Raw genomic sequence first — 26,497 nt, 5'->3', positions numbered from 1 at the left:
TGAGTTGAAAACTTTTCAATTTTCGACTCATTTTCGCAATCTGGCACCAAACCGGACCATCCGTCATCCCAGATTGCAGACTAAAATTTAGCGAACGGCACATGAAACATTTAAAAGTGTTTTGGGAGAGCAAATAATACTAGAAATCAAAGATAAAACCTACAAGGAAATAGTTTGTGCATTTCACAGCTGACATTATACTATTTTGGCAGGTATGTTTGTCTTAGTTTTCTAAATTTGAGTGAATCATTTTGTAGTGTTAAAAGCTGGTAAAGGCAGTGCAGACACAGACATAGCTTTCTTTCTTGTCAGAGGCTAGACTGAGGCCAGCATTTTCGAATTAAAAGCAAACTAAGAATTAGAACTTAGAACGAATAATTATGAAGGCATCATTTCAGGTATCTCAGAATTTTCTTGTCCAACATCATCCATGTGAACAAGTCACTTATTAGTGGTTCTCGTTGGTGAAGCAACTCAATCTTGCCATAAAGAGACTACGAGCTGTATGTAGAATCACATTTCATTTAGTTTTTTAAAAACTCAATTCCCATCGCTACTGATGTGTCGTGTCCTAAGTTTTTCCCGAACGGAGAGAGCGAGAGCGTTCAACAATTTGGGGGAAAAGAGAAAGAAAAAAAGAACGCGGTTAGTCGGCCATCACAACATCAGAAGAGTCGAATAATAAAGCAAAAACCTGTGGCAGTCTCCCCACCTTGGTTGCACATAATGACAATACGAAAGGGAAAAGTCCCGACACGCGTTATTATACATCAACCGCCAAGGTTGACGTAATCAGCTATGCTCGTGATTTTCTGTTCCGCACCGAGCGAAAAAATTCTTCTTTGTACTTAAAAGATTCGTAGCCGCTCTTTTGATTTGTTTTTCACGTGGTTCGTGCCGGCTGTGCTGCATGCGGTTGCCCATTTTGTTTTCCACCTGATGTGCTTCTCTGATTGCTGCACTCGACTATATGCTCTTTTGTTTGTCTCTATGAATAGCAAAATGAGGTACTACGGAGAGAGTGAGACCAGGGATAGCGCAACGGCAACTTTTGAGGGAAGCCACCAAAACAATTGACTATCACTTTTCCAAGGTAAGGATTCCTGAGAACTTTGAATTTCATCATTTTTTATTTTTTTAGATTTCTATTTTTATTTTTTGCCCCTTTGGTGTGGAAGAAAAATTGATTTTATTAGAGCAACTATCTCTTATAAGGTTTTGTGCGTTCGTAAAATTTTGTTACAGTCCCGCCCGAGTTGTAATTTGAACTAATTTATTTGCAGAGTGATCTAGGAAAGAAAACACGCGTAATGGGAGGTCTGTGTACATAGACAAAGAGAATAATAGTAATTGAACGGTAATAACTAGACGGCAGTAGGTATAAGTATAGAGGCGGATATTAAATTCGCCCTAAAAGGGCACTAGGAAAAAGTCACGTAAGAAGCACACGGGCGGCTGAGAAATTTCAACAAATATTTTTAAGGCTATACACACCAAGTGTCTAAACTTTCTAATGAATAATTTGCCAGCACCAGGAACGGGAAACACTTTTTTGTCCGTCTGGTTGGGGTTGGGTTCGCACACCCAAAGTCGTTCGTTGACTTTCGGCGAGCTAGTAAAGTTGTTTGTTTGTTGTTTTCAAATTTTCCAGAAAAGCAGAGCACTCACGCAACCGGTTTTGTTACCATTATGGATGTGATCGACGTAAAGAAATTTACTACACACACACACACCTGGTGATAGGTGATATTTGGGTCAAGCGAAACTGTGGGGTTGGGGGGAAATCATCACCACGCCCTGGCTTGAAGAATCATTCAAAATAAATATTAGTCAGGCCGCTTTTTGTAACAGCACTAGCTCTGTCAGTTGGTTTTTTGCTCTTTTTCGTTATGAATCATAAACCGTACGAGGAGCCAGCGTTTCACTTTCCATTTCTCCTGCGGATTATCACGACTTGTTATGCAATCAGAAAAAGGTTAAAGGAAAAATTAGGAATAAAGGAGAATGGCAGATTATCAGCAACAGTGTCCCCAATTGAGTCCCATGTACACTGAAGAATAATTCCAAATTGTCACAGCTCGGGAAAAAAAGTCTTAATTCACTTTTATTGTATTTTTGGATGGCGAATCGCTGAAATTTTTTTTTTCTTTCGGCGTGCAGTTATGCAACACACGCGACTCCACCATTGGATTCGTACTCGCTGGCCCAGAAGCGGAAAATTTTTTGTTTTTTCCCAGGTCACTGACTCTCCATAAACGGAGAAGGTAAAACAAGCGGTGACTATCCGTCATCTAACAAGAGTGTTGACGTGTGTATACGTGTAGCCGACCGCTATCGTCTCGACAGCCAAAATCTTAACTTAATTACACCTGTGTTAGTAAATATTGCGCCAATCAACCAGCAGTACTCTCGGCGAAAGTTGCGCAACTTTTTCTTCTCTTTTTCAGCTTTTATTATGATTGTTGTTTTGTTGATTCACACAGCTATCATTTTTCTATTATTATATCTAGTTCAATTGCTGCTGCTGCTGCTGACCAACAAGTCAGAAATGGGACCATTCCCGCGTTCGGTCACGAATCTCACGATTTTCAAGTTTCGCGGTCTTACTGAGCTGGAGTCGTGCTGTACTTTGATTCACCAGTCAAGGGAGAGGTCGACAAGAGAATTTTTAATTGTGGCTTTTCAATTGATTGCATCAGCACCTGTACATTTCTACGGAGGGGGGATCCAGCGTGGTTGATACGATTAAAGGATACCCAACCAAAAGAGTTTTATTAGGGCGTGACTCGGTCGTGATGGTTAGAGGGATGATTTTGGGAAACTTTCTCGCTCTATTCCATTTTGCTTCCTTTTTTTTCTATCATCGTGAGCACATGCGTACGGCAAACACGCACCTGCCATCCAGTCGGCGGTGGCCCTGCATTATATACGTCTGTCTGAGCAACAATATCGGGCCGCAAGTCGGCTGGGCGGGGAGGAGGAACACATCATCACACGCTCGCGTTGCAAGAAGAGAAAGGGAAAGGCCAACAAGCCGTGGACAATTGCGCCCTTTTGGAATATATAGGCTATCGTTCTTATAACTGTGTTTTTTCGTGGGGGAGTTGACTAAGGTGGGAAAATAAAGAAGAAGGAGAAAGACAAAAGACTGGCAACATCATCAAGCCCAAGAGAGAGCAAAGGTATGGTATACGTGTGCGTGGGTTGCCTAGGTAGCAGGGGCCCTTTTTAGTTATACTGCCTGTTGTATGCTGTACGTACGCTTATTATTGCCGCATGGAAAAAAAGGAGGCGGTATTATATTTTTATGAACGATGAGGAGGATATATAGAAGCGGCCCAGACCGCCTATATAAGTCGGACCCGGTTTGAGCAATTCAGTACAGTTGACTTCTACCTCCTTTGGAAGTAAAGCTGTAGCTTTGCTTTATCTCATACAAGCACAGAAACATCATGAAGGTAAGTTTTTACTCGTGCCGATTAATTTGATTGAATCTTCTTGAGTATCTTTTCTTTTTAGATTTTCTTGATTTGCCTCGCCTTGATGGCCACCGCCGTATTGGCCGCTGACGACAAAGTGGCTTCTCCCGTCGTTAGACGACGTGTCCCATCAACAGTCTCCGAAGTGGCACCTCCAGTCTATCGTCGCCGAGTCCAAACGATCATCTCCGAGGAGACACCCATCGTCCGCCGCCGTGTCCAATCGGCTCGTTATGTTCCTAAACCCTATCAAGAGCCCAAGGTGGATTATCCTAAACCAGCTCCAGCTGAGGCTGTTTACCCCAAACCAGCTACTCCTTACCAGGAGCCAGAAGATTACAAACCAGCTCCTCCCGCTTATGCTCCACCTAAGCCACAGGAGCCAGAATACAAGGAGAGCCCTTATCAGCCTCAGCCCAAGCCCGTCTACCGACCTCGTCAGCCTGTCTACCAAGAGCAATCAGAGCCCCAATATCCTCGTCCGGCTGCCAAGAAACAACCTGCATACAAGCCCGCTGCACCTGCCCCATACAAGGCCACCGCTGAACCTGCCGCATACAAACCATCACCTTACGAAGAGGAGCAAAAGGAGGTACATTTATCTTCTTTTATTACGACTTGTTGGGAAAATATTTATCTGGTTTATTGTGTTTGAACAGGTGCCCAGGGAGCCATACAACTTTGGTTATGCCATCAAGGATGAGTACGATGATTACGGTCGTCATGAGGAGAGCGATGGCAAGGTGGTGACCGGATCTTACCACGTAGTCCTTCCCGATGGTCGCAAACAAATCGTTAAGTACAGGGCTGATCCTCACACCGGATTCACAGCGGATGTCACCTACGAAGGAGAGGCTGTTTACCCCGAATACATCGAGCCAACCCAATCACCTTACAAATCTTCGCCTGCCTACAAACCTGCACCTGCCTATAAAGCTGAGCCTGCTTACAAACCGGAGCCTGCCTATAAACCTGCCTATAAACCAGAGCCTTCCTACAGGCCAGAGCCTGCCTACAAGCCAGAGCCCTCCTATAAAGCTGAACCTGCTTACAAGCCAGAGCCTTCCTACCAGCCAGAGCCTGTCTACAGAGCTGAGCCTGCCTATAAAGCTGAGCCTGCCTACCCCAAAGAGCAGCCAGAATACAGACCTAGACCGAGCTATGAAAAGGAACCCGAATATACCGCAGAAGAGCCTGCTTATCCTAGACCCGTCAAGCCATCGCCCAAACAGCCCGCATATCCTAGACCATCTCCCCCTAGCAAACCTGCCTATGCTGAGCCAGTAGCCCCACCAAAGCCAGTATACAGAGAACCAGTCAATTACCCTGAACCTTCTTACCAAGCCGAGCCCGTCTATTCAAGGCCTCCATACCCTAAACAGCAGCCCCCAGTTTACAAACCCGAACCCAAGCCAGAACCTACTACACCAGAGCCTACTACTCCGGAGCCCGTACCTGAAACCACAACGGCGGAATACAAAACCACTACTCCTGCCCCAACCACAACTACACCAACCCCCACAACAACTACTACTACTCCGAAGCCAAGCTATCCGGAGCCCAGCTACCCCGAGCCCAGCTATCCGGAGCCATCCTACCCCGAACCTCCTTCCTACCCTCATGCCAGGCCAGGCCCCCCTTCATACAGGCCATCTCCTTATCCTGAACCAGCTTATCCTCGTCCTCCTTACCCACAGCCAGTCTACGAAGGAAGACCACCTTATCCTTATCCGGCCGAAGAGCGTCGTTCCTACCCTGAACCTTCCTTCCCAGTCTACAGGCCCGTCTACCACCGTCAGGAGCAAGTCGAAGGAGCCCCGAGACCTCAGCAGTACGTACCAGCGTAATAACACAAAGCTACTAAGCCATTTATTAACACCCCCAAAAAACAGATGATTTACGTTAATAGATTTTAAACAATCAACTATCAGAATCGTGATGAATGAGCATTTCATCGCCTTTTAGTTATTATGTAATAAGAAAGTGCTTCCTCATTTGTATTCATGTGCCTCGATATTGAATCAATAAAAAATGTCTATCTTTTCTTTTAATCCGCCGCATTTATTTTGGTTATTTCTCTTGTTTCAGATCGAAACAAAACGGCGTCATTATTCTTAATCGCCACCTTTCACTTTCTAGCCAGCAAAGTGTGCGAGAAACTCGACTCGTCAACAACAATTGAACACCACTGTGCAATCAGCAGCTAGCGAAAGCGAATGAATAAAAAGAAACAAAAAAGAACTAGGGCTTTAATCGTCTGGGGGGGGGGGGAAACAAAAGCTCAGCATGGCGCATGGAAAGGAAACCGCAAGATATGATGGACGACCGTTGTTATATGTGCCGCCCAATTTCTTCGCGATTGTCGGCGGGATGAAGACGCGATCTCTTCTTGTATCCGAGCTTTTCTCCTTGTTGATGCGCATGAAGTTTCAGTGCAGGAGGGAAAGTAAAAAAACGAAACAAAATTCACCGCTCGTTAAATTTCGTACATTTCGTGAGCCCCTTCTCTCTTGCGCTTATATATTCGGTGGAGTTGAACAACTCGAGTTGATTGTTATACATCCATACGTTTTCTTTCCCAACTTTTCCAGGCTTAGGTCAAACTCACACGCAGTAATTTCCCAAACTGTAGAAGAATAACGGGTCACGATGTCTATTAGCATTTCGTGTTTTTCTCAATTTTGAAATGCAGAGACTTCCCGCCGTGGTTGGAAAATTTAAAAAGAATTGGCTAGAGGAGAAACAACACATCCATTTTTATTTTTCTCAGACGTTTGTACGGTGCTGTACATAGAGTTCGATACATATCCTATCCGTCTGAAAGGGAAAGTCTGTGTGTATCTATTACAGGTGCGCCATTTCCCGTTTTTACTCATCAATCATCGCAACACTTACTTGTAAAATATACGTACAGCAACTATTACTTATTTCCTCTCAACACGACTTTTTCCGTGTATTTCTTTTGCCGCGGAGGAATGATACTATAGAAACCGAAATGCGTGGTTACACCTACATAGCGATAACGAAAAAGTCAATCGTCATGTTATACGTGTACGCCTAATTGAACGCTGACTGTATAACAAACTCGAGGCATGGGCGATTCGTATCAATAGATTTTCCGCGATTTCTATTACTTCCCAATTCTTGTTTAAACGTCCTGCATGTTACTATGTGTGTTGGTCTAGAAATGACGGGTGAAAGTCCAAGCTAGGAAATAATATACGCGCTGAAATCGGAATAATAACTATGGTACCGTCATCCAGGCTCCAGCAACTATTTGCGCAGTCGTTTTTCGAAATGGTTACGAAATGAGGGCGCCAACTGCGTGCTAACAGAATTAAATTATCTTGCCAAACGGTAAGGGCATCACTACCTGTTGTCCTCGGTTCGATTATTTCACGAGGTTTTGAGCAGAAATAAATTTAGATATAAGCGAAACATGTTTGAATTCTAATGGATTTTTGTCCCCACATTGTCATTGGTTATTGATGATGGTGTACACATCGGAATTTTTTCTTTCTCCCAAGCTCTGTTAATAAGTGCCGATGAATAAATCATCAACAGCATTTTTTAAAATTCCCACGGTGCAAAAGGGGAGAAAAGGCAAAAGTCTGTGCGCATGTTACGCCAACTCGCACCACTGTGGCAGATGGACAAACTAAGAATTTTATTTTTGCTTGACGCCTAAGCTTTTCTATCTAGCAGACGAATCTACGTCAAAGTTTTATTGTGAAGTTGTGTTTCCTTTAGAAAACCAAATTGAAATTAAGTTTTTTTAAGTTTTTACAGTTCGAGTGCAATTTGTACAGCACCTGTGTTCAATTACCAAGGACGTACGTATTCTCGTTTATTATTTACTTAACTACAACGATTTCGTAATGACAGATGCTGTGTAGATTTTTTCTTCAATGCCATGCATGCGGTTATCTATGATGTGATGTCATTACACACAATCGTAAGCAGATGAGCCTCTATTCAGAACAGGTCGCCTTTTTGGGATGGTCCCGTGTAATGATAATCTTTTTCCTCAATGACATAACTATTTCGTGAAATCTGTGACTGTAGACTTTCGAACGGTGCCCTTCAATTCCTAAAGATCGCAAATAATTTCGTTGACTTATTTTGAAAAAAGTTTGACGATGCGACCCTATCTGAAGGTGAAGATACATTCTCAATCGTAAAATGGCTATTTGAGTATTTGAATGGTATCTTTTATTGGTGTAGATAGCACAGATTGATCATAACCTCGTTGGTATGTCGGGTAGAACACATAAAATATCTCTGATTCTCACAGCTTACATGTCTCTTTCTCTATGTCGTTGAATTTATACATTTGCTTCTATTTTATTTTCAAGGCAATGTTATTCCGCGTTTGGAAAAAGGGTTGATCCCAGTTATATCACAGACAACACACAGCGTGTGGAAGGTGATCAAGCGTTAATAACTATACTAGTATCTCACAATATTCCACGGGAGGATAATTCACGAAACGACGAATCAAATACTTTTACAGTCGAGGTAACTATGCACTAAATAGAATTATCTGCGTTAAATCTTGTCTAAGCATCCTCCAAGTCTTATAGTCTCCTTTGTCACTCATTAGCGCGGAAACGTAAATCTACAACAAATATGATTATAAGTTGCTGCTTCGTAACTACTTCATTAAAGACGCTTGGGTTAGTAGTTCACGGTCCAATCGTGATGAATCCCTTCTCCAACGACCTCGTAGAATCCCCAGAATTTCCCTAATACGCTTACGATATTTTTCCCTTATAATTTCTACTGGGAGGGAATTTTTCAGATTGCAAATAATACGTTGATTGTGCAAATTAATTCATTTGGAAAATTACGTTTTCGACTTCAAACCGAAAATTGAGAGATCCAAACCAACAACCAAAAAAAAATTTCCAGACAATTTAAATTTCACGATTTCAATTGCACAATTTAAAGAAACGCCTGCCGGATTGAAATTGGCTTGTTGACCGGTCACGTAAGACTGGTTATTCGGTCACACATAAAGATCACACTTATTATTTTGGATGGTGAGAGAAAAAAAAATAGCAATAATTGCGCGTTTAATTGGTTTCGAATTAGGCGACACAATTAAGGGAAAGTATAACTTCCAATATCCTTTTCTATAATTTTTTGTTTTTGTTACCGTTGTGGTCAAGCGACAAACAGGCGAGCCGGTTGTCGAAGGCTATGCGAATGTATAGCTTGCTACTTGTTATTTTCCGTTTCACGCGATGTCACCGAGAATCCGAAACTCTGCGAGACGTTAGCGCCGAGCTACTCACGCATGATCCGGTTTTACGGGGTGAGCCAAGAGACCTTCAAGAGTCAACAAGACCCCTCCTTTTGGATAGTATCATTTCCCAGCGTCGCCTGTAACTTGCAGTAATGAGTAACCACAGCTGAAACGACAACAGTGCGACTAATGTATAAAAGGACAATGCAGTGGTTCTTAACAAGCACAGTCAGTTCTCTCAGTTTCCAGTCTCAGCTTCTCTCTCTGAAATCTCAATTTACTTTATACTTATCGTCATGTCTTTCTCGATGCTTACTTTGGTAAGATTTAATTAGGTTTATACCTAATTGTTATTTTTTTCACTATTCAAGTTTCATGTTAATTCCTCCGCACCAGATCGGTGCTACCGTTTTGATGGCACTCATCGGCTCATCACTTTCGTACTCGGATACTTATTCCAACACCCCGAGTTACTCTTACGCCTACCAAATTTTGTGAGTTTACGTTTCCATTTGACAAGAATTAAAGTTTACCTTTTTTTTAAATCGATACCAGGGACACTTACTCCGGCCAGGATTTCGGGCACGAAGAGGCCAGCAAATCTGGCAAAGTGAACGGTGAATACCGTGTTCTCCTACCTGACGATCGCCTTCAAGTTGTTAGCTACTCTGCCGATCAAAATGGTTACGTTGCCGACGTCCAATATGCCGATGGTTCATCCAGTCCAGCTTATGGCAAAGCTGCTGGCGGTTATTCATCGGGTGGTGCTTCCGTCAAGACCTCGTCGTACTTCAATCCACCAACTACTTCTGGCAATAGTGGATACTCAGTCAACAATGGTGGATACCAATACGGCGGAGCTTCATCAACAGGAAACAGTTACGGTGCTGGAAGCTACAACAATAATTATCAGAGCGGTGCTGGAGTGATGGCTGGTCAGGGATCGATGTACCAGCAAACTGCCTTTAAATCCGGTTGCGTTTGCCAGTGCCCAGCATAGATATAGCATAGTGCCCTGCCCAATTTCAAATTAACCTTACATAATTGCGGTCTTCGCTCATATTTATGCAAAACAAAAATGCTAGATAATATAATTATTTATTTGAAAGCCGCTCTAAAATTTTGTAGCTAAGGATATATTGTTCTTTCGTATATTAATGACGTGTGGCTTAAATAAAACATGCGGATCCCATTCTGTTATTCTCCTTTTTTTTTCTTTAATTAGGTTTTGAGCCTTTCTAATCCATTGTATGAAGAGATAGCGCAGTTTCAAAATGATGAGTAAACTGTAAAAGCGCGGTTTACAACAAGCCGTTAAATGTTGTAATTTTTGTTGTGACAATAGCTCATTAACATTTACGTGTTCCATATTCAGTCGACGTTAAAGAAATTCAAATTTCATGTGTAGCAACTTGTGACACAGGTATTTATTCAAGCCAAGCTTTTATTCATTTGCGTTGACGATTTGAGTGTCCGACAAAAATATTTCTGGCCATCGAAGAGCAAAGAAGTTCTGCTTTATGAGCAGTTTTAAAAACTTTAACGTTTTTCAAGTTGCATTATTTTATTTTACTTTATTAATAATCCATCAAAGTAAATATTTATAAACATTTGTAGAAATGTTTTTTAACGTTTTCAAATGCATCTCAAATGGCGCTACATAGCTGCAGGCAGAAAGTAAATGACAAGAACGACACCAGATGTAGTTTTGTGGTTTTGTTTTACTGTTTTACACCGAACGAATCTCAATCTGAAATAAATAACGCCCCAACGTCCAACGATAACTAACTTTAACTTGTTGTATTTCGAGCTGCTGATAATCTCCTCACGCTGTTTATTCTATTTGCGCCCTGTACTGCCTCCCGACTCCGGTATCGTATATCTAGCAAGCCTCAACTGAAAAATATTGTACGTGTCAGTCTCTGAGCATAACTCGTCATTCATACCGGCGTACTGCCAATTTTCAGTTACTATCAAGACATTCTGATGTATTTTCAGACATCATTTCGCGTACAAACATCTTATTTTATAAATTCACAAAGGTCTTTAGTTAAACTGTATATTTTCATTTTGTAGGACATGCAGTGCAGCATCTTTATAGCCATCATCTTATTGATGAAATGGGTTTCGGGAAATGAGGCCAATTCTGATACTAGTCAAGTTGTAAAGCTTGACGGTGACACCTTTCAAGCAGAATTACCCAAAAGCCATCATTTTGTCATGTTTTTTGCTCCTTGGTTAGTGTTAAGTTGGACCCGAAATGATTTAGAGTTTCATTCTTATTAACTTTTTACAGGTGTGGACATTGTGAACGATTGAAGCCAACTTGGGCTGAATTAGCCACTACTGTTAAATCAAAGTTGAATGAGGAAGTAAAAATTGCTGAAGTTGATTGTACTACTGCAACTTCTCTTTGCTCCCAACAAGATGTCACAGGCTACCCTACGTAAAGATTTTCCTTATCCAATGGTTCTTTTTCTAAAGTACTGAATTTACAGGTTGAAATTCTTTACGAAAGGAGTGGCAGAATCACAGCGCTACAGAGGACCAAGGGACTTGCCTTCATTGCTGACATTCATTAAAGAGACTCTAGGCTTGGCTGAAAGCATTAATGTACTTACATTTTTTTATCCTCATTTTTAGTTTAATATTACTAAATATTTATAATTCTTTTCGTATAGGAAAATGTTGTAGATACTAAAAGTGATGAGCCTGTTAAAGGAGCTCTTGATCTTTCTGAAGACAATTTTCATTTACATGTCGCCTCTGGAGATCATTTTGTGAAATTTTTTGCTCCTTGGTGTGGGCATTGTCAAAAAATGGCTGGAACATGGGACAACCTTGCACAGTCAGTTGGGCAAGAAAACAGCGTTACCATTGGAAAGGTTGACTGCACTCAATTCCGCGACTTATGCAACGAGTTCGAAGTCAAAGGTTACCCTACTCTCCTGTGGATTAAAGATGGAAAGAAAGTGCGGTTATCTATATAGTGTTTCCCCTTGTAATTCAGATACCTAATTTTACTCATGTTATTTTGTGATAGGTAGAAAAATATCAAGGATCGCGAACCCACGAAGACCTCAAGTCATTTATTGAGCGCATGAAGAAAGGCAATACGGAAACTGCAGATGCCAAGACCGTAAGGATGATAAAGAAATTTGAAATAAAATAAATGTTTTCTTCACTAATATAAATATTTTCAAAGGCTACTGTGACTAGTTCTAGTCCTGTTGTTCAGCTCGTCGGTTCAAACTTTGAAAACGGAATAGCATCAGGAGTGACGTTTGTAAAATTCTATGCACCTTGGTAAACCAATCTATTGGCAACTTAGAAATCGGGTTGATGATAAAATTTTTTTTTTTTTTTACAGGTGTGGCCACTGCAAGCGAATGTCCCCTACTGTAATTACATTTTTAGTTTTAATAGAGATTGCAAATATTTTTAATAATAATTTTATTAGTGGGACGAGTTAGGAACAAAGTTTGTCGGTAAAACCGGAGTTAAAATCGCTAAAGTAGACTGTACTGAGGGATCAAACCGACAGTTGTGTGCTGACCAAAAGGTATTATCGAATAATGTAAGTTACAATTCATGTAATCAATATTCAAAAATTGTATTATAGGTCAATGGTTTCCCCACCATGTTCTTGTATTCAAACGGAGAAAAAGTAGAAGAATATGACGGAAACCGTAGTTTAGACGACATGTTTTCTTTTGTCGCCAAGCTTATGAATGATAAACAAGCAAAGGATGAATTGTAGAACTTTTACCTCAAGTAAATATACTCTTGCCTTTTAAAAAGAGTAAAAAGATGAAAGGATAATGGATAGCACTCATGATTTATTTCATCCACTTGCATGCCAAGTTGTAACTTACACCAAAATAAGCGAGTAGTTGTAACCCTACTCTACGTCACCGCCCTTCTTTTTGTAAGTGTTTAGAGAAAGTGTTCATTATATGCCAGTGAAATTGTTTTCGTGATTAGGTTTCCAGAGTTTTATTGTTTAAATTGTCAAAAACATCAAAACCTAATCGGAAACACCTTTAGATACACCACCGTCGCCTCTCATCTTCTTCCTGCAAATGTTGAGATAAAACAGGTTAACAAATTAGAAATTAAAATAAGCTTTGAGTTTAAACTATACTTTAGATTTTATCGATCTTGTGACTCTAAATCCAGCTTTAGCCTCTTCGGTTCGGAAGTTTCCTCCTCCACTTCAGGTCCAGACTTCGTAAGTATTTCGATGGGAATCCGGAAGGACAATCGTAGCATGTGCTTCTTGGGTGAAACATCTCTAACGTCGACTAATTCGACGATTTGTCCATCTTCAATGGAATGTTTTAAAGATGATTCCACTTTGGTACGCATTTCAGAGAAGGCAGAAGATTCTTCGCAGAAACTGTATACATGAACGGTAATGTCTGGGAGTGGATCCAACTCGATACCCGCTAATAGTCCGATGAAGGCGTCGAGGAATTCGACAGCAAGTGCAGGAAGGTTCATCGTTACGTGGATGGGCTCTGTGGGCTTTCTAAGAAGGAACGATGACAACTGTTCACGAATAAATTGACGCCCATCAAGATTGAACGTTTCAACTTTCGCGACTTTGTTGATTCGAACGTTTTCTTTGAGCCAATGGTAGCTAGATGGGTTGAGATCGTTGGCAAAGACCTGGCACTTGCGAATCTTCGCGGCCGGAACTGAAAACGGACCCACTCCAGCAAAAACGTCAAACAAAACACAGTTTTGTGGTAACAGTTTGATGATGCGCTCGTGTTCCGTGCAGAGTCTTGAATTCCAATACACTTGGCTAAAGTCAAATTTGAAAGTACATAAATTCTCTTTCACCTCCGTTATAAAGTCAGTTTCACCCGCCAATACTTCCATTTGGAAGTTGCGATAAGTCGAGTCTATTGCCGAACTCTTGTTCACCACCGTCTTCACTCCAATCAACTTGTCAATCAAGACTTGACCAATCAAATTTTTGTAGGGTAGCAGGTGATCTCTAAGATTGAGGTGAATGATGTGACCTATTCGTGAATATGAGGTACATCCTTCTTTCCCCTCTGGTAAAACAGCTTTGAAGATATCGTCTATTCTGAAATTTTCATACTGTAAATGAAGACATGTTCTGGAGAAGTTGTCATTGTTCACGTCCAATTCAGAAAGTTTCGTTTGTTGTTCTTCACTCAATTTGTCCAATGTTTGAAATAACAGAGGGTCCAGCAGCAATTTTTTTCTCTCTACAGTGCCATCAACTTCAACAACTGGTTTTAGCTTCTCCATCTTGAGTAGATATTTTTTGAAAACATGCATGCTTTTCCCAATATTTTGGCTTGGGATTTCAACTGACGGTACATTCACTTCTTTTGAAAATTTTTCTCTGTCTAGTTCGGTCATTCCGCGAACATTGGGTAAAGACAAATCCATTTTGGTCCATAAACTACGAAATGGATAACTAGTTGGAACAGCTTTGGTTAGTCTACTGAAAAGAAATAGGCAGTTCACTCCCATCAAAACAAATGATTTTCAAATTATAATCTTAGAATAAGATGGTTGGCAATCGGATTCTTACCAACTAAATTAATCGTTGAAAGCTAAAACTTTTCAAACAGATTTATCAAAACCCGGCTTTGTATTTTCCAAGAGGTTTTAAATTGATGGGCAGAATACAGTACACAATAGACGAAACTACACATGCTATAAAAATTTCGTCTGCAGCGAAAGAAGTAGCCAAATTTCGAGTTTTGGACTTAAAAATGATAATCTTAAAGTTTTTGGATTCAGTCTTTCTGTCCTTTGCAAATCACATGCAAAAAAAGGAAACTTGTGATGACTAATGAAAAAGATAAATCCTTTGAGTTATTAATAAATAATAATTCCTTTGAAAAGTCGGCTTTGAAAACAGAACTGGCAACATCGAAATAAATGTTCCCGGAGTTGGCGTCTGCCTTCTACCTTCTTATTTCTTTGAATCTCATTCAGTTTGATGTTCTCGACCTCGCGTGTTGTACATAGGTAAAGGTACGACCATGTTCACGATTTCCCTGCGAGTTCCTGATTCAGCATTGCATACGGTGCATATTGGGTATGTATTTTCTCGCTGTAAAATTGTTTCCAGCATTCCGAATCAGCATTTACTTTTGATCAGTTTGAAGAAAATCGATAGCAATTAATGTAAGAAAACTTAATTGTGATCAATTGTAATAGTCGTTTAGTTTAACAGTCATGTTCAGTTGCTTTCTTATTGTATTCTTTTGTTAGTCGATAGCGTTTAATTTTCGAGATCTCTCACGTTTTATTTTTACAGCTTAAAATCTGTGTCAGGATTGATCCAGTTCATGAGTACCTCTCAGGTTTTATAGCCATTCCCGAATCCAATTTTAGTGCTTCAATGACATTCTCTGCAAAAGTAAGAATTTTTCTATTGCTTATTAGCTGTCCCCTTGAATTGCAGTTCTCTCCGAGGCAATGCAAAGTAATTAATAATTTTGTGGTCCAATACTTCTTTCGCTCCTTTTGTCCTTTCAGACCAGTTTTACAGTTTTTTTTTGTTGATGGTTGTGAATCGTAGGTAGTTTTGCATCTTCTGTACCTTCATAATCACAAGACCACCCAAAATCTCTCAAATATAAAACAAAAACAGAAATATTTAGTTTTTCATATTTCATTGCTCTTTACATTTTCTAAATGTTAACCTTCACTGATTTATGTTTTTATGGATTTGAAACTCATGAATTTTATTTTTGTTTTTTTTTAGATATTCATTCTTACAATGATGCCCTAGCGGAGGAAATGTACTGCCAGATTGCTGTCTGTTTGACAGCTCCATAACACAAACGCATTGCGTACGCCGAACGAGGGAGTATTGTTCGTCAGTCACGTCGGACGGAAAACGACAATCAGCATTTCCTTCATGGATCTTTAGAGGTAACCAGGATATTGTTTTGCTAAAAGTTTATTTTGATACTTGTGATTCAATTCCAGTTAAAATGGCCTTCCATTGTTCAAATCTTGCGTATCAGCACGTGGCTGATGTCCTGTGATACATCAGGCCAGGAAGAATCCTCATTTGGTAATATTTTGGGAGATGTTAGTTTTCATTTAGTGTGACATTAATTAATTGCGACGTGGTTAATTGTAGTTAATTTAGTGATATTTAAAATCAAGCTAAAAAGAGGATTTTTATATCATCACAGATTTGCTTTCCCATAATGTCGTCTTAGACTGCATGCTCCGGCTGAAGGCTGAACGTTTCTTCACATGTAGAAATACTTCAGAATAGTAAAAGTAATTATGTTATCTAACTTTTGAATCCCAAGGTAACACATTTAGTTATTTGGCGACTTTGTAAACGACAGTCGTTGGGAGGGGTTGAAATTTGTATATATCTCTCCCAAATTTCGCCAGTTTTTCGTTCCTAGCTTTTTGAGAGGGGAGGGGGGAAGAAACTGTCTAGACTTGTCAAGGGGTTAACACACACCTCCTCGACGCACTACTGGTTGCCAGTTTTTATTACCCGCTCTTTAACCATTTGTTCTAAAAAGTCGAGACGTAAAATTGTGTCATCGGGATCAGGTGGAGGACTGGAGGAGTATTTGTTCGTGAGTGACTAGCCGTTTGCATATGAGACGGTGGACGGAAATGTTTTATTGCTTGATGACAGTGCTTTCATCAATTAAACTTAAGACGCATTTTGTGACACACCATTTGGTTAAGCTGAATCGAAAGTGAACAATTCTAAAGCAAGTAAATGGTGAGTTCTGACATCGGGAAATTCATTTTCTAATCTACTTTAACTTTTTCGAAGCATGTCGAAGATTTATGGTGATTTTACTTTTATTAAATGGCAACTAGCATAAATTTCTACTTGCCAATTTCATCTTATGTGACTTGCAATTGTTGTACATTTTCATAAAATGTGACTTAGTTTATATTTTATAGATACTTTATTTTATTGTTAACAGGCTGGTGTAGTCTGAGCATCATTGCAATCTATGAATTAGTTGCGGGCAGCTGGCAAACGGTGTTCTGCTCTCGCTGTCTTGCTGCACTAGTTATGTTTCGTGAAATCCAGAAACACTTCAGAACAATTAGGCTATTAACAGTAACGCTATTACATAGTTCGATGATGACCAGCTCTATTAATGGCAATTGTTGGTTCAGTTCTGAAATTGAATTTAGAATTGAAGAATAAGCAAGAGTAGGAAGGGTTTCTTGGTTATTTCAAATATTTCTGTATCTAAAAAAAACTTACCGAGTTGTTTAGCTGTGAATGAATAATTGAAATAATCTGATATAAATCTCAAAATGAACATCTGGACATTGTAATTGTTCTGCCGGTGGTTACGATGCTTTGCAATTAAATATCGCATGTTACATAATTTGAATACATTAAATGAAAAGTAACTAACATTAATGCAATATATCATAACGGTATTCAATATATTCTCTTTCCCTAAATCATATCTGCTTGATAATAAATATAATAGTTGTTAACAATACAACAATATTTTGCCACCGAACTCCAAATTGTTCAAATAAATTAAAAAACTATCCCACATATTACCACTATATCGATAAATATTCAACATCTTTACCTTTGTTATATGCGTAATAACATGGCAAGAGTTGCACAGCAAGCAGGATATTAATTTGTCACAGTAAAATAATCAGCAATTTCAGCTACATCTTGGGTTTTGGTCAAGCAGTTTTCAAATGGTAGAACAACTTCAAGATAACAAATAAATCTCAGGATCTGGAAATATATATTTTAAAATCTCTAATATCTTAATAAAAAAAAATACCTCGTGTCAGATCGAGAATTTCAGTCAACTGAACTGGTTGCTGACAGTAAAACTCCAAATACAGCGAAAAACAGAAGAACTCCACCGACAATAGAAGTATAGAACCCCAATATTTTAAATAATTTTTAAAATTTCTTTGTATGCGACGGTAGAACTCCAAAGACATAAAAACTCCTTTTTTTAGATATTATAAAAGATACCCGACAATAGCACTCCAGTACTCGACAGTAGAACTCCACTACGCGACAATATAACTCCAATAATTGTTTTAATTTTTTTCATGTCCGACAACAATAGAACTCCAACGATTAAAAAATTATTTTCAAACCCGACAGTAGAACTCCATTGAATCGTTTCAGGAAAAAAATCTTTTATGAACTTTAACGTTAAACCTAATCGACCCCAAATTTAACGGAGATTACGAAAAATTGATTTATTTTGACGACAGCTCAGTGGTTAAGGCGCTATCGCTTATTTCCGGTGTACTTCCGGAAAATTTGCATAAAATTAACATGTGGACTTTGTTCTAGGTAAATTTCTAAGGATTTCAAGCTAGATTTTTAGGGAAAAAAAGTGCACCGTTCAAGTTATATCAGTATCTACAGAACTGTATTTGCTTTGCGTTACATGTTTCTGTTATCCGAGTTTCAGACGTGTCCAATAGATGGCATGTGTCCACTTTTGTTTATGTCATGGCGGATTCATGACAGATTTTTGTTTTGTTGTTAAAAGTTTCCTTTTTTCCACGAAAACTACCGATTATTTCATAGGTAAATTCAAGTGCATTTCTGTGCAAGTTTTTGATGATGTGATTTATTTCGTATGTATATTGGATCACCTTTCATATTTCTCATTAGGCCTATAACCTGTAGTAGGAAGTAACGCGAATGTAAACAGTAGCCTACAAATCGTCATTTTGCTGAATGCATCATCCAGTTAATACAGGTAAAAACCAATAATAGCTTGGTCACAATTTTAATTACTTTTTCACACATTTAGTTAATATTTATTATAATTATTGGTAGTTACTATTGATCTTGGTAGGTCACTAACACCAGCGTGGACAGATTGTTTTTCCAATCCAAACATGTTTTTCTACAAAAAATGCAATTGACCAACAGGTGTTCTTCTTCTTATGAATTTTTAAATTTTATTTGATTTCACAAATCGTATTTTCTGTCATGGAGAAATATGGAAACTATAATCTAGGCCATGGCCCATGGGTAATCTTCAGGTTTATTGCAGCAACTTGGGAGAAGTCACATGAAAAAATGTGGACACAACTAGATTTGTATTTTTCTGGACGGTTACTACTCTCGTGTAGGTAAAAAAGCACCTGACTTTACTCTATTGCATCAGTGTTGGAATATTAATTGCTATATTTCATTAAGATTCAACATGACTAACTGTTTGATGCCAAAGTTAGTTGGAAGTCTGAACTCAAACACAGTTGCTGGTGCCTTACAGTTGCAGGCAGGGAAATTATTCTTTTCATCAGAAAATTGTAAGTTTTATTTTTTGTCTTGATCCATACTTTCTGTTAATATTATAGATTTTTATGTTGAAAAAGTTGGTGAAAGTCTAATAGCTAACTAAATAATTTGTATGTTGTGTCATATGGAAAGCTGCTGGAGTAATCTAGTGTTCATCTCACTTGATTCATTTCGTGCCAGCGAGTGAAAGGCGTAGCGAATTCAAGTTGAGCTGTTGCGTGCCGTCTTCAAGCAATCAATCCAGCCGTTCCGTTCAGTCATTTGAACAGGAATCTTATGGCTGTCACTAGGTGGCTAAAAATGATGTTCACCACCAGGTGGCGCCTGTGTCTTGAAGAAGAAAATTTGATCATTTTGTTTCAAGACGCAGCCGATTTGTTACTGGTCGTGACGTTTCTCAAGATGAAAATGTAAAGGTATTTCTTGCTAATTTGATAGGGTTATTGAATGTAAAATATCGATGTGTAAATTTACAGGTGATTTAACATGTAAAAACCACTTTGCCAAACTAAAACTCTGACTTGAAAGTATATTTTGCCGAAATGTCGTGCCTCGTGTCAGTCTCGTGTGTCTTGCTGTCTGTTCCAAGGCGTACGTCTCATCTCAGTTACAGCAAAAGTATAATTATATTATGTTTATCTTGTGTTTTCAGATGGTAATTTTCTTTTCTCAAATAGGTATAATAATCACACTTGTTTTACATTGTGGTTAACATGTCGCAGCCAGATGGTGAAAGGTGTGATGAAAACTGATCCCGTTGTATGCAGCATGTGGTGCCAGTGATATCCTGCGGTAGCTGTACTTGTGCGTCTTGCCGCCTGTTCCCAGGTGTACGTCTCATCCCATGCTTCAGCAAAAGTATAATTATTTTATGTTTATCTTGTTATGTTTTTCTCATGGTAATTTTCTTTTCTTAAATAGGTGTAACAACCACACTTCTTTTTTGCTGTTGGTTACCCTGTTGCAGCCAAATTGTGAAAGGTGTGATGAAGACGGATTGAACCATTGTATGGAACATGCAGGTGCAGTTTAATCCAGAAGTTGCTGTGCTGTTGTAGCTGAGCTGTTCCATCTGGGTTCCTGACTTAGAAATTTTTGTGTTGTCATTTATGCCATAAAAAAAAGGAATTGCTTTTTGTGTTGCTGAGTCAAAAGTTTGATCTGTTGTCTTTTGAGTTTTCATTCAATCATGCAGTATACGACTGAGGCAACCTGATCAATATCAGGTTTGACACAGTCGAGAACTGCTAGATAAAACAAGCTTTCTGCGCCAAACAAATAATAACTTGCATATAACTTGCATCATGTTATTATCGCGGTAGAGAAAGCGACAGGCCCCCCCCCCTGGGGGCCACAGGAAAAATAAATTATGTAAATATTGTAAAATAAATTTTGTATGTAATAAAACATTCGAATAAATAAATTGTTGCAATAAAAAATTTGTATAAAATTCTTCGCGAAAATTTTTTTAAAAATTTTGTGTAGGGAGGATTTTTTTAAAATTTTTTTCAAAAACAAAAGTTAGCAAAAAAAAATAGGTGGTGGACTTTGAATTTTTAGATATTTGTAAATAATATTGTTTGTTGGACTTAGAAAAATATTTATAAAATGAAAAGTTTGAATATTATTGAAATGTAAAACACGAGTTTGAATTTTATTGTTGTATTTTGCAAGATCAATATTGTAAGTTTACATAGCACTCAGAAATATTTTCTCACATCATGCAATTATCAGCAGCAGGAAAAGTACATAAGCAGAAAGTAGAAACATGCACTTGTTATTTATCAATCTTGTATTTCAGCAATCTTTCAACACATCCAGATAAATACTTCAGAACTTCGGTGTATAGGTCGGAGAAGCGTAAGTGGTGACTAGTCGGGAGATTTGATGATGTAATACATATTAACCTCAGTTTGGTAGTAGTTTGGGGCAGGGTAATACTTAAATTCCTCATGTAGTAAACTAGGCAGCGTACGTAGTTGTGTAATAGGCGGCTTCTTCGGTGTAGTAATGGGCTGCGGTGTTTTAGCTAGGTGTAGCGTAGGTCGCGGTGTAGTAGATTGGACTCATTGGAGCATCAGTGTAGTATTTCTGTTCAACGCAGCACGAAAGAGCAGCTTCTGTGTAGTAAGTGGGGACTGCGTAATACTTGGCCGCCTCAGTTGTGGTTGCGTAGATCGGGGCAGAGGAGTACTTTGCCGCTTCACTGTAGTACTCGACCGTTTTGGTGGAGTAATCAGCGGGAGCCTAGGTGTGGCATCTGGGAACAGAGTAATATTTAGGAAAATCGGTGCAATAAGTAGCTGAGAACAGAGTAATACTTGGGAGCCTCGGTGTAGCAGGATGGGGCAGCATGCGTAGTCATGTAGCACTCCGTCGCCTTCGTGGTGTAGTAACTCGGGGCAGAGTAATACTTCAGGACGTCAGTGTAGTGGCTCGGGGCAGCGTAAGTTGTGCAGGAAGGCGGCGGCGTTGCGGTTTGGTTTCCGCCATACGCAGGGGACCTCGGTACACCAGTAATCAAAGATACAACACCCAACAGCATAAAACGCCTTATTAACTAGTCATTAAACAAATTCAAACATAAATATTAAATAATGACAGGCATACATAAAGAAAAAAGTAGGATTGATACCAATCTCAATGTATAAAACAGAATATTTACCCATGGATGCGAACTAGCAATACGGTGAAGAAGGCAGATGGTGACAGATAGTGCGCTGCAGTTGTTGCCGTGTCGGAGATGCTCACTCGACTGATGTTTCTGGCCTTTTCTCTCTCCTTTTTTTACGATTTTTTGATCACCCTCACCTCTTAAGCCTTGCGGGTATTGTACCTGTTTGATAATGATGAAACACGTAGCTTCCTCACCCAACCTCTACACCACCGCATTGACAGTTTTACACGTAAACATAGAATTTAACAGAACGTAAGTTTTTTACTACCCAAGAAGCTTATCAGACTTCACGACGTACAGCAAGAGACGACACTTTGGAAATGTACAGCAGGCCACATGATCAGATTGAATTGGGTTGTACTTGTAGGCTGTTGCCTGTAAATTGACGACACACTGAAAAAATAAACTAACATTTGATAACCAAGCAGCCCATTTTATGACGAACAATGTCGGGAAACGAAGTACCCCGCAATAACATAGCAGCGATCTGCTGTGGAAAAAAAGATTTAATGAACAGATTGTACAGTCTACCATGTTAAAAAAGCATGTTAAGCAAGAAAATATTTTTCTACTCTTACTTAGTTACAATAAAAAAAATTGAAATGCTTTAAAAAAATCACAAGACAAGATTGAATCAAGATTTTTGTAAAAAGGGATAGGAACTTGTGTTCTAGTTTGATCAGAAAGAGAATTCCAACTTAGCACAAGCTGAACAACCAGAACCATTTAGTTTGTTATTAGATTATACTTTTTACATTACATCATAGTTCAACTTCACCCTGAATACATTCTAATAAAATTATGGAACTTCCCCAGTTGAGACAAATAAATTTAGTCAATTTACCAATTCAAGATGTCTTCAACTGCAGTTCCACTTCATGCAACATTTTCACACTTCAGGGTGACACAAGTCCTACTCGCAGCAGTTTCAGGTCTACTCGAGCTAACCTTTCACCAGCTGGCTGCAACAAAACCATCTGCTTGCAAGCAATGCAGCTCAGACACCATCAACCTATAAAGAAAGTGAAATTGATCTTTAGCATCAATGTACAGTATGAAAAACCAAGACAAGGTTGATTGAATCAAAACTATTAGAATAAAAAAGTGACTGAAAACGATGTTCTAGTTTGATAGCAAAGAAAATTCCAAGCACAACGTGAACAAGGTGACTTTCACAAAAACCCCAGAATAAAACCATTTGATGTGCTATAAGATTAATAACTTTATACATCAGATCAGAGTTCAACTTAGCAACTGAATACAACTTTTTAATGAAATCACGGAACTTCCCCAGATGAGATAAATAATCTTAATTTAATTACCAATTGAAGATGTCTACTGTGGTTACACTTCATGTAGCATTTTCAGACTTCAGGATGAAGCAAGCCCTAATTGCTGCATCTGCAGGTACAACTCGCACTACCATTTCACCAGCTGGCTGCAACGAAACCATCTGCATGCAAGCAATGCTGCTCAGACATCATCAACCTATAGGGAAAGTGAAATTAATCTTAAGAATCAATAGACATGGTGTATGAAACACTAACTAACCTGATGCAAAATTATCTTTCACCAACAGTCTGATACATGCCAAATTGGACAGCAACATCTGCTACAGAAATGTACACCTATAATAACCAAACATGAAATTGATCTTCAGTTTCAATGGCAATACTGCATGAAAATAAAGTAAATGGGATTTTCTTTCACTTACTAAACTCTTCACGGAAACGATCACGTGCACGTGCTGCAATGAAGAAGCTAAGATTTCACGACATACAACATGCAGCAAAAGACGACACTTTGGAAATGTACAGCAGGCCACATGATCAGATGGAATTGCCAATCATCAATTGTACATGTAGGCTATGTTGCCTATAAATTCACCACAGACTAAATTAACATTTGATAACCAAGCAGCCTATTTTACGACGAACAATGTCGGGAAACAAAGAACCCCGCAATAACTTACATGTACGTTCTCGAACAGCAACCCGAACAGAAAGGGTGCGATAGTCATCTCAACTCTCCTTAAATAGAACCCCCCTCCCCCTACATTCCTCTACCACTACACTAAGGCAGAATAGTTCAATCCCTAAACACACTGAAATATTTAGCCACCTATTGGCAGCCCTTAGCATCCATGGACGACTAAAGTTACTGGACAGAAAAGTTCTTATTAATGTATTTTTAAAAAAATTATTTAATTAATTAATTATTATTTTAACTTTATTTAACTTATTTAACTAAATTAGTAAATTTTAAAACTTCTTCTTTTAAAGCACACTTTTTTTGGTCTTGTCAGAGCTCTGGTGGTCTTGTCTTGATTGGCTATCTTACTTACCTTCAGGCTTCAATCTTTTTCGTTACAAATTGTAAATGCGGCATATTTATTATCCATAAATATTAATCTATAGAATTCTTCCCCGAATTAGAAATTTGTACCTGCGTTTTACTCAAATGTCAAATCCATCTAATATTGAGCTTACATTCATACACACATTCATTCGTCTCCATTACTCCATCCTCCACCCCAAAATGCCTCGCCCTAGATCTCTTCGGAAAATTCGGGAAACTTAAAAATTATTGCGTTTCCTTTATTTTTTCGTCGTTAAAATGTGTATTCTACAAAATTTTTGTACAACATAAAGTGACACACTTTGCGTAGATTTCTATTTGGGGTATTAACACATAGATTATGTTGGTCGCTGCAATTTTCCGTTGCATTTTTATCGTTTCATCGAACATATAAAATCGAATTGACTATTATCACACCGTGAACATAAAGCTTCACGAACTCATAATATTTCCAATTTAATTTGCAGCGAAATTATGTCATTTCGACTGAAAGGAAACGAGTCGGTGTCACTACACAATCTATAACTCAGTGGTTTCGAGTTTTCTAGGTGAGAGGAATGTGGTGCTACTGCTTGTGCTACCCTTGTCTTGTTGAAAAACGGGGTAGCCAAAATGATAGACATTTCTCTGGTATAAACCTTTGCCGACGGTAACTTCGCAGTCTTCTTCCTTGACCTCGCCGACTTCGCATTCCTTCTCGCTTAGTGTAACATTACCTACAGATTTATTAGATCGGATGGAGTTGGCATTCCGTTGGATGATACTCCTGCAACACATTTCAGTTAATACAATAAAAATGATTATTATGAATAACATGCATCTAACCTGTTGAAAGCTTCAGTGGTGGTAGATTTAAGGCTAGCCGTGTTCGCATCACTTGAGTTTCTTGATGTCGAAGGCGCGTTTCCCAAGATTGCATTAACGTCCAATGAATCAAGACCATCACTCTCACCGGATCTACTATAATCACACATTTAAAATAGGTTTTCTTATTGACAACGATATTTAATACTGGCATGCTATACCTGTAGATATCATCGTGCTTGAACCATTCTGGTTCTAGCTCACGCCTCCAAACGGGATTGGAACCTTCTACAGTGTGCTGGTTAGTGTTAGGTACTTGGTTACTAGTTCGATTGACGTTCGATTGTGATCCAAAAGCCGTCACGGATGCGGCTTTCAATTTTCGCATTAACACAAATCGCTGAGAAACACATAGTCCCAGGACCAGGAATAGGATCATAGCAAGGAAAACAGCGGTACCGCTAGCCCAAAGTAAGGAAAAATTTTGAGGGACGCTTGTTAGCGCGTCTCCAAGCGGTTCAGCTGCAGACGTATCAAGTACATTGTAATCCTGAAGGAAAAAAAAAATTACCACTGATTGTTTTCATTAGCAAATAAAAACTGGGTACCTTAAAGAGTTGATCTAACGATTCGATGTTAGCATCAATTAATCGCAAAACAAAGTCAACTTCCATAACTGAATTATCCTTGGCATTGACAAAGTGCAAATAAGCATCCGTCCGGGTTTTGTCTAGTTGCCCATCTTCATTGGAGTGCACTTTTAATTCATCCACATTTACAATCGATCCAGTAATATTGCCCAATGCTCTATTGATTCAATCGGTGAAAATGTGTGTTATTCACAACTTATTAGACATTTAATAATTGAGACGTACTCTCTGAATTGATCGATGCGTGTTCTCAGAAATTGAGGATGTTGCCTCAGCACAAATTTGACGCGCTGATCCTGACGTAAAAGATAGACTAATACTCGAGCAGTGTCGTCAAAGCCACTAGAATCATTGACGTAAACCTTTAAGACGAAAAACAAAAAGATAAAAACCACCAATCATTTGAGACTAACACGAAGTAAAAAATTTACCTCCATATCAAAATATCCCTTCATGTCTCTCTGGGGATCAAAGTTAAGCGAAATGATTCCAGTATCACGATCGATGACAAAAGGATTGGCCCCAATTTGTTCTTCTTGACCAGTTCGAGTCGAAAGCGTCGACTGTACAGGTTTACGTATGTAATATCTTAGTTGGGCGTTCAGTTCGATATCTGGGTCAGTCGCAGAAACTCGTACGACTTCAGAGCCGAAATCAGCTTCGGTTGTCAAACCTCCTGTAAATACCTCTGCATAGGGAAAAGCAAAGCATTAAACTATGGATTCCATTGATTGATTAAAGACAATTTCAGATATACTCTTGTCGAAGGTAGGAGGATTGTCATTGATGTCCATTACATTGACAATGACTTTAAGTAGTGAATCATCGGCAGGGTCAAAAGAATCAATAATTTCCGGATTAAGGTTGCAGTTTTCACTGGCTTTAACAACAACAACATGTGCGGCTTGCTCCTCACGATCCAATGTTTTCTCAACCTGAAATTTATCTCATTAGAATGAGTTGTTTGTATCAGAAAGTTTA

At 39.0% G+C, this 26,497-nt stretch overlaps 5 protein-coding genes and 3 long non-coding RNA genes across 28 annotated transcripts in view; 5 read left to right on the top strand and 3 right to left on the bottom strand.

The window, feature by feature from the left end:
• The first annotated feature begins 83 nt into the window (after positions 1 to 83).
• LOC124208560 (adhesive plaque matrix protein-like) lies at positions 84 to 5,530 on the top strand. Its single transcript, XM_046606381.1, has 5 exons — positions 84 to 212; positions 999 to 1,093; positions 2,511 to 3,458; positions 3,520 to 4,071; positions 4,139 to 5,530. The coding sequence occupies exons 3-5, from the start codon at positions 3,453 to 3,455 to the stop codon at positions 5,324 to 5,326; spliced, it is 1,746 nt and encodes a 581-aa protein (XP_046462337.1). The 5' UTR covers positions 84 to 212; positions 999 to 1,093; positions 2,511 to 3,452; the 3' UTR covers positions 5,327 to 5,530.
• A 1,665-nt stretch (positions 5,531 to 7,195) lies between these two features.
• Positions 7,196 to 9,919, top strand: LOC124208805 (pro-resilin-like). Of its 2 annotated transcripts, XM_046606673.1 has the most exons (5): positions 7,196 to 7,312; positions 7,835 to 7,997; positions 8,083 to 9,047; positions 9,124 to 9,221; positions 9,283 to 9,919. In XM_046606673.1, the coding sequence occupies exons 3-5, from the start codon at positions 9,024 to 9,026 to the stop codon at positions 9,725 to 9,727; spliced, it is 567 nt and encodes a 188-aa protein (XP_046462629.1). In that variant the 5' UTR covers positions 7,196 to 7,312; positions 7,835 to 7,997; positions 8,083 to 9,023; the 3' UTR covers positions 9,728 to 9,919. The 2 variants fall into 2 exon arrangements, with proteins under 2 accessions (XP_046462629.1, XP_046462630.1); XM_046606674.1 differs by lacking the exon at positions 8,083 to 9,047 and having other exon boundaries at positions 9,099 to 9,221.
• Positions 9,920 to 10,413: 494 nt separating this feature from the next.
• On the top strand, positions 10,414 to 12,549 carry LOC124208524 (thioredoxin domain-containing protein 5 homolog). The gene is made up of 10 exons (XM_046606297.1): positions 10,414 to 10,737; positions 10,804 to 10,964; positions 11,024 to 11,173; positions 11,226 to 11,340; positions 11,409 to 11,699; positions 11,771 to 11,866; positions 11,933 to 12,033; positions 12,098 to 12,128; positions 12,188 to 12,289; positions 12,350 to 12,549. Exons 1-10 carry the CDS (start codon positions 10,714 to 10,716, stop codon positions 12,485 to 12,487), a joined length of 1,209 nt encoding a protein of 402 aa, XP_046462253.1. The 5' UTR covers positions 10,414 to 10,713; the 3' UTR covers positions 12,488 to 12,549.
• Positions 12,547 to 14,446, bottom strand: LOC124208523 (tRNA (guanine(37)-N1)-methyltransferase-like). 4 transcript variants are annotated; one of them, XM_046606296.1, is made up of 3 exons: positions 14,303 to 14,446; positions 12,872 to 14,209; positions 12,547 to 12,803 (listed from the first exon to the last, which is right to left on the bottom strand). In XM_046606296.1, exon 2 carries the CDS (start codon positions 14,155 to 14,157, stop codon positions 12,880 to 12,882), a length of 1,278 nt encoding a protein of 425 aa, XP_046462252.1. In that variant the 5' UTR covers positions 14,158 to 14,209; positions 14,303 to 14,446; the 3' UTR covers positions 12,547 to 12,803; positions 12,872 to 12,879. The 4 variants fall into 4 exon arrangements, with proteins under 4 accessions (XP_046462252.1, XP_046462250.1, XP_046462251.1 ...); XM_046606294.1 differs by having other exon boundaries at positions 12,872 to 14,212; positions 14,303 to 14,444; XM_046606295.1 differs by having other exon boundaries at positions 12,872 to 14,185; positions 14,303 to 14,409.
• Positions 14,447 to 14,707: 261 nt separating this feature from the next.
• Positions 14,708 to 17,252, top strand: LOC124208459. 5 transcript variants are annotated; one of them, XR_006880441.1, is made up of 3 exons: positions 14,708 to 14,815; positions 15,488 to 15,657; positions 15,715 to 17,252. It is a non-coding gene; the product is annotated as an uncharacterized LOC124208459 (long non-coding RNA). The 5 variants fall into 5 exon arrangements; XR_006880443.1 differs by having other exon boundaries at positions 15,488 to 15,802; positions 15,927 to 17,252; XR_006880445.1 differs by having other exon boundaries at positions 15,488 to 16,017; positions 16,695 to 17,252.
• An 883-nt stretch (positions 17,253 to 18,135) lies between these two features.
• On the top strand, positions 18,136 to 20,237 carry LOC124208579. Of its 3 annotated transcripts, none has more exons than XR_006880512.1 (7): positions 18,136 to 18,479; positions 18,560 to 18,858; positions 18,926 to 19,038; positions 19,208 to 19,443; positions 19,504 to 19,645; positions 19,705 to 19,885; positions 19,949 to 20,237. It is a non-coding gene; the product is annotated as an uncharacterized LOC124208579 (long non-coding RNA). The 3 variants fall into 3 exon arrangements; XR_006880513.1 differs by having other exon boundaries at positions 19,208 to 19,437; positions 19,949 to 20,164; XR_006880514.1 differs by having other exon boundaries at positions 18,137 to 18,479; positions 18,579 to 18,858; positions 19,949 to 20,164.
• A 1,111-nt stretch (positions 20,238 to 21,348) lies between these two features.
• LOC124210098 lies at positions 21,349 to 23,766 on the bottom strand. 8 transcript variants are annotated; one of them, XR_006881173.1, is made up of 9 exons: positions 23,677 to 23,766; positions 23,419 to 23,579; positions 23,256 to 23,332; positions 23,027 to 23,192; positions 22,549 to 22,716; positions 22,170 to 22,194; positions 21,973 to 22,097; positions 21,693 to 21,905; positions 21,349 to 21,587 (listed from the first exon to the last, which is right to left on the bottom strand). It is a non-coding gene; the product is annotated as an uncharacterized LOC124210098 (long non-coding RNA). The 8 variants fall into 8 exon arrangements; XR_006881172.1 differs by having other exon boundaries at positions 21,973 to 22,194; XR_006881167.1 differs by having other exon boundaries at positions 21,693 to 21,863; positions 21,973 to 22,194.
• A 521-nt stretch (positions 23,767 to 24,287) lies between these two features.
• LOC124209734 (cadherin-23-like) overlaps positions 24,288 to 26,497 on the bottom strand; it is a 28,942-nt gene continuing 26,732 nt past the window's right edge. Inside the window, exons 21-27 of one of the 4 annotated variants that reach the window (XM_046607883.1) lie at positions 26,274 to 26,451; positions 25,948 to 26,204; positions 25,742 to 25,878; positions 25,475 to 25,673; positions 25,088 to 25,416; positions 24,888 to 25,022; positions 24,288 to 24,828 (exon numbers count right to left, since the gene is read on the bottom strand). In XM_046607883.1, the coding sequence (XP_046463839.1) occupies positions 24,582 to 24,828; positions 24,888 to 25,022; positions 25,088 to 25,416; positions 25,475 to 25,673; positions 25,742 to 25,878; positions 25,948 to 26,204; positions 26,274 to 26,451 (1,482 nt within the window). In that variant the 3' untranslated portion in view covers positions 24,288 to 24,581. The remainder of the gene's footprint in view (positions 24,829 to 24,887; positions 25,023 to 25,087; positions 25,417 to 25,474; positions 25,674 to 25,741; positions 25,879 to 25,947; positions 26,205 to 26,273; positions 26,452 to 26,497) is intronic. The other 3 variants (XM_046607885.1, XM_046607884.1, XM_046607882.1) reach the window with 3 other exon arrangements.

The sequence above is a fragment of the Daphnia pulex genome, chromosome 12 (assembly GCF_021134715.1).
Source record: "Daphnia pulex isolate KAP4 chromosome 12, ASM2113471v1".
NCBI lineage: Eukaryota > Metazoa > Arthropoda > Branchiopoda > Diplostraca > Daphniidae > Daphnia > Daphnia pulex.
The sequence above is the reverse complement of the archived record's forward strand: the minus strand, read 5'-3'. Positions and strand labels throughout refer to the sequence as shown.

Excerpts from the sequence above, each read along its gene's own strand:
- LOC124208560 (XM_046606381.1), top strand. Across the intron at positions 4,072-4,138 it reads ACGAAGAGGAGCAAAAGGAG|GTGCCCAGGGAGCCATACAA; the intron begins GTACATTTATCT and ends GTGTTTGAACAG.
- LOC124208805 (XM_046606673.1), top strand. The coding sequence starts at position 9,024 with ATGTCTTTCTCGATGCTTACTTTG. Across the intron at positions 9,048-9,123 it reads CTTTCTCGATGCTTACTTTG|ATCGGTGCTACCGTTTTGAT; the intron begins GTAAGATTTAAT and ends CCTCCGCACCAG. Across the intron at positions 9,222-9,282 it reads TCTTACGCCTACCAAATTTT|GGACACTTACTCCGGCCAGG; the intron begins GTGAGTTTACGT and ends AATCGATACCAG.
- LOC124208524 (XM_046606297.1), top strand. The coding sequence starts at position 10,714 with ATGTATTTTCAGACATCATTTCGC. Across the intron at positions 11,341-11,408 it reads GCTTGGCTGAAAGCATTAAT|GAAAATGTTGTAGATACTAA; the intron begins GTACTTACATTT and ends CTTTTCGTATAG. Across the intron at positions 12,290-12,349 it reads AGTTGTGTGCTGACCAAAAG|GTCAATGGTTTCCCCACCAT; the intron begins GTATTATCGAAT and ends ATTGTATTATAG.
- LOC124208523 (XM_046606292.1), bottom strand. The coding sequence starts at position 14,241 with ATGGGAGTGAACTGCCTATTTCTTTTCAGTAGACTAACCAAAGCTGTT.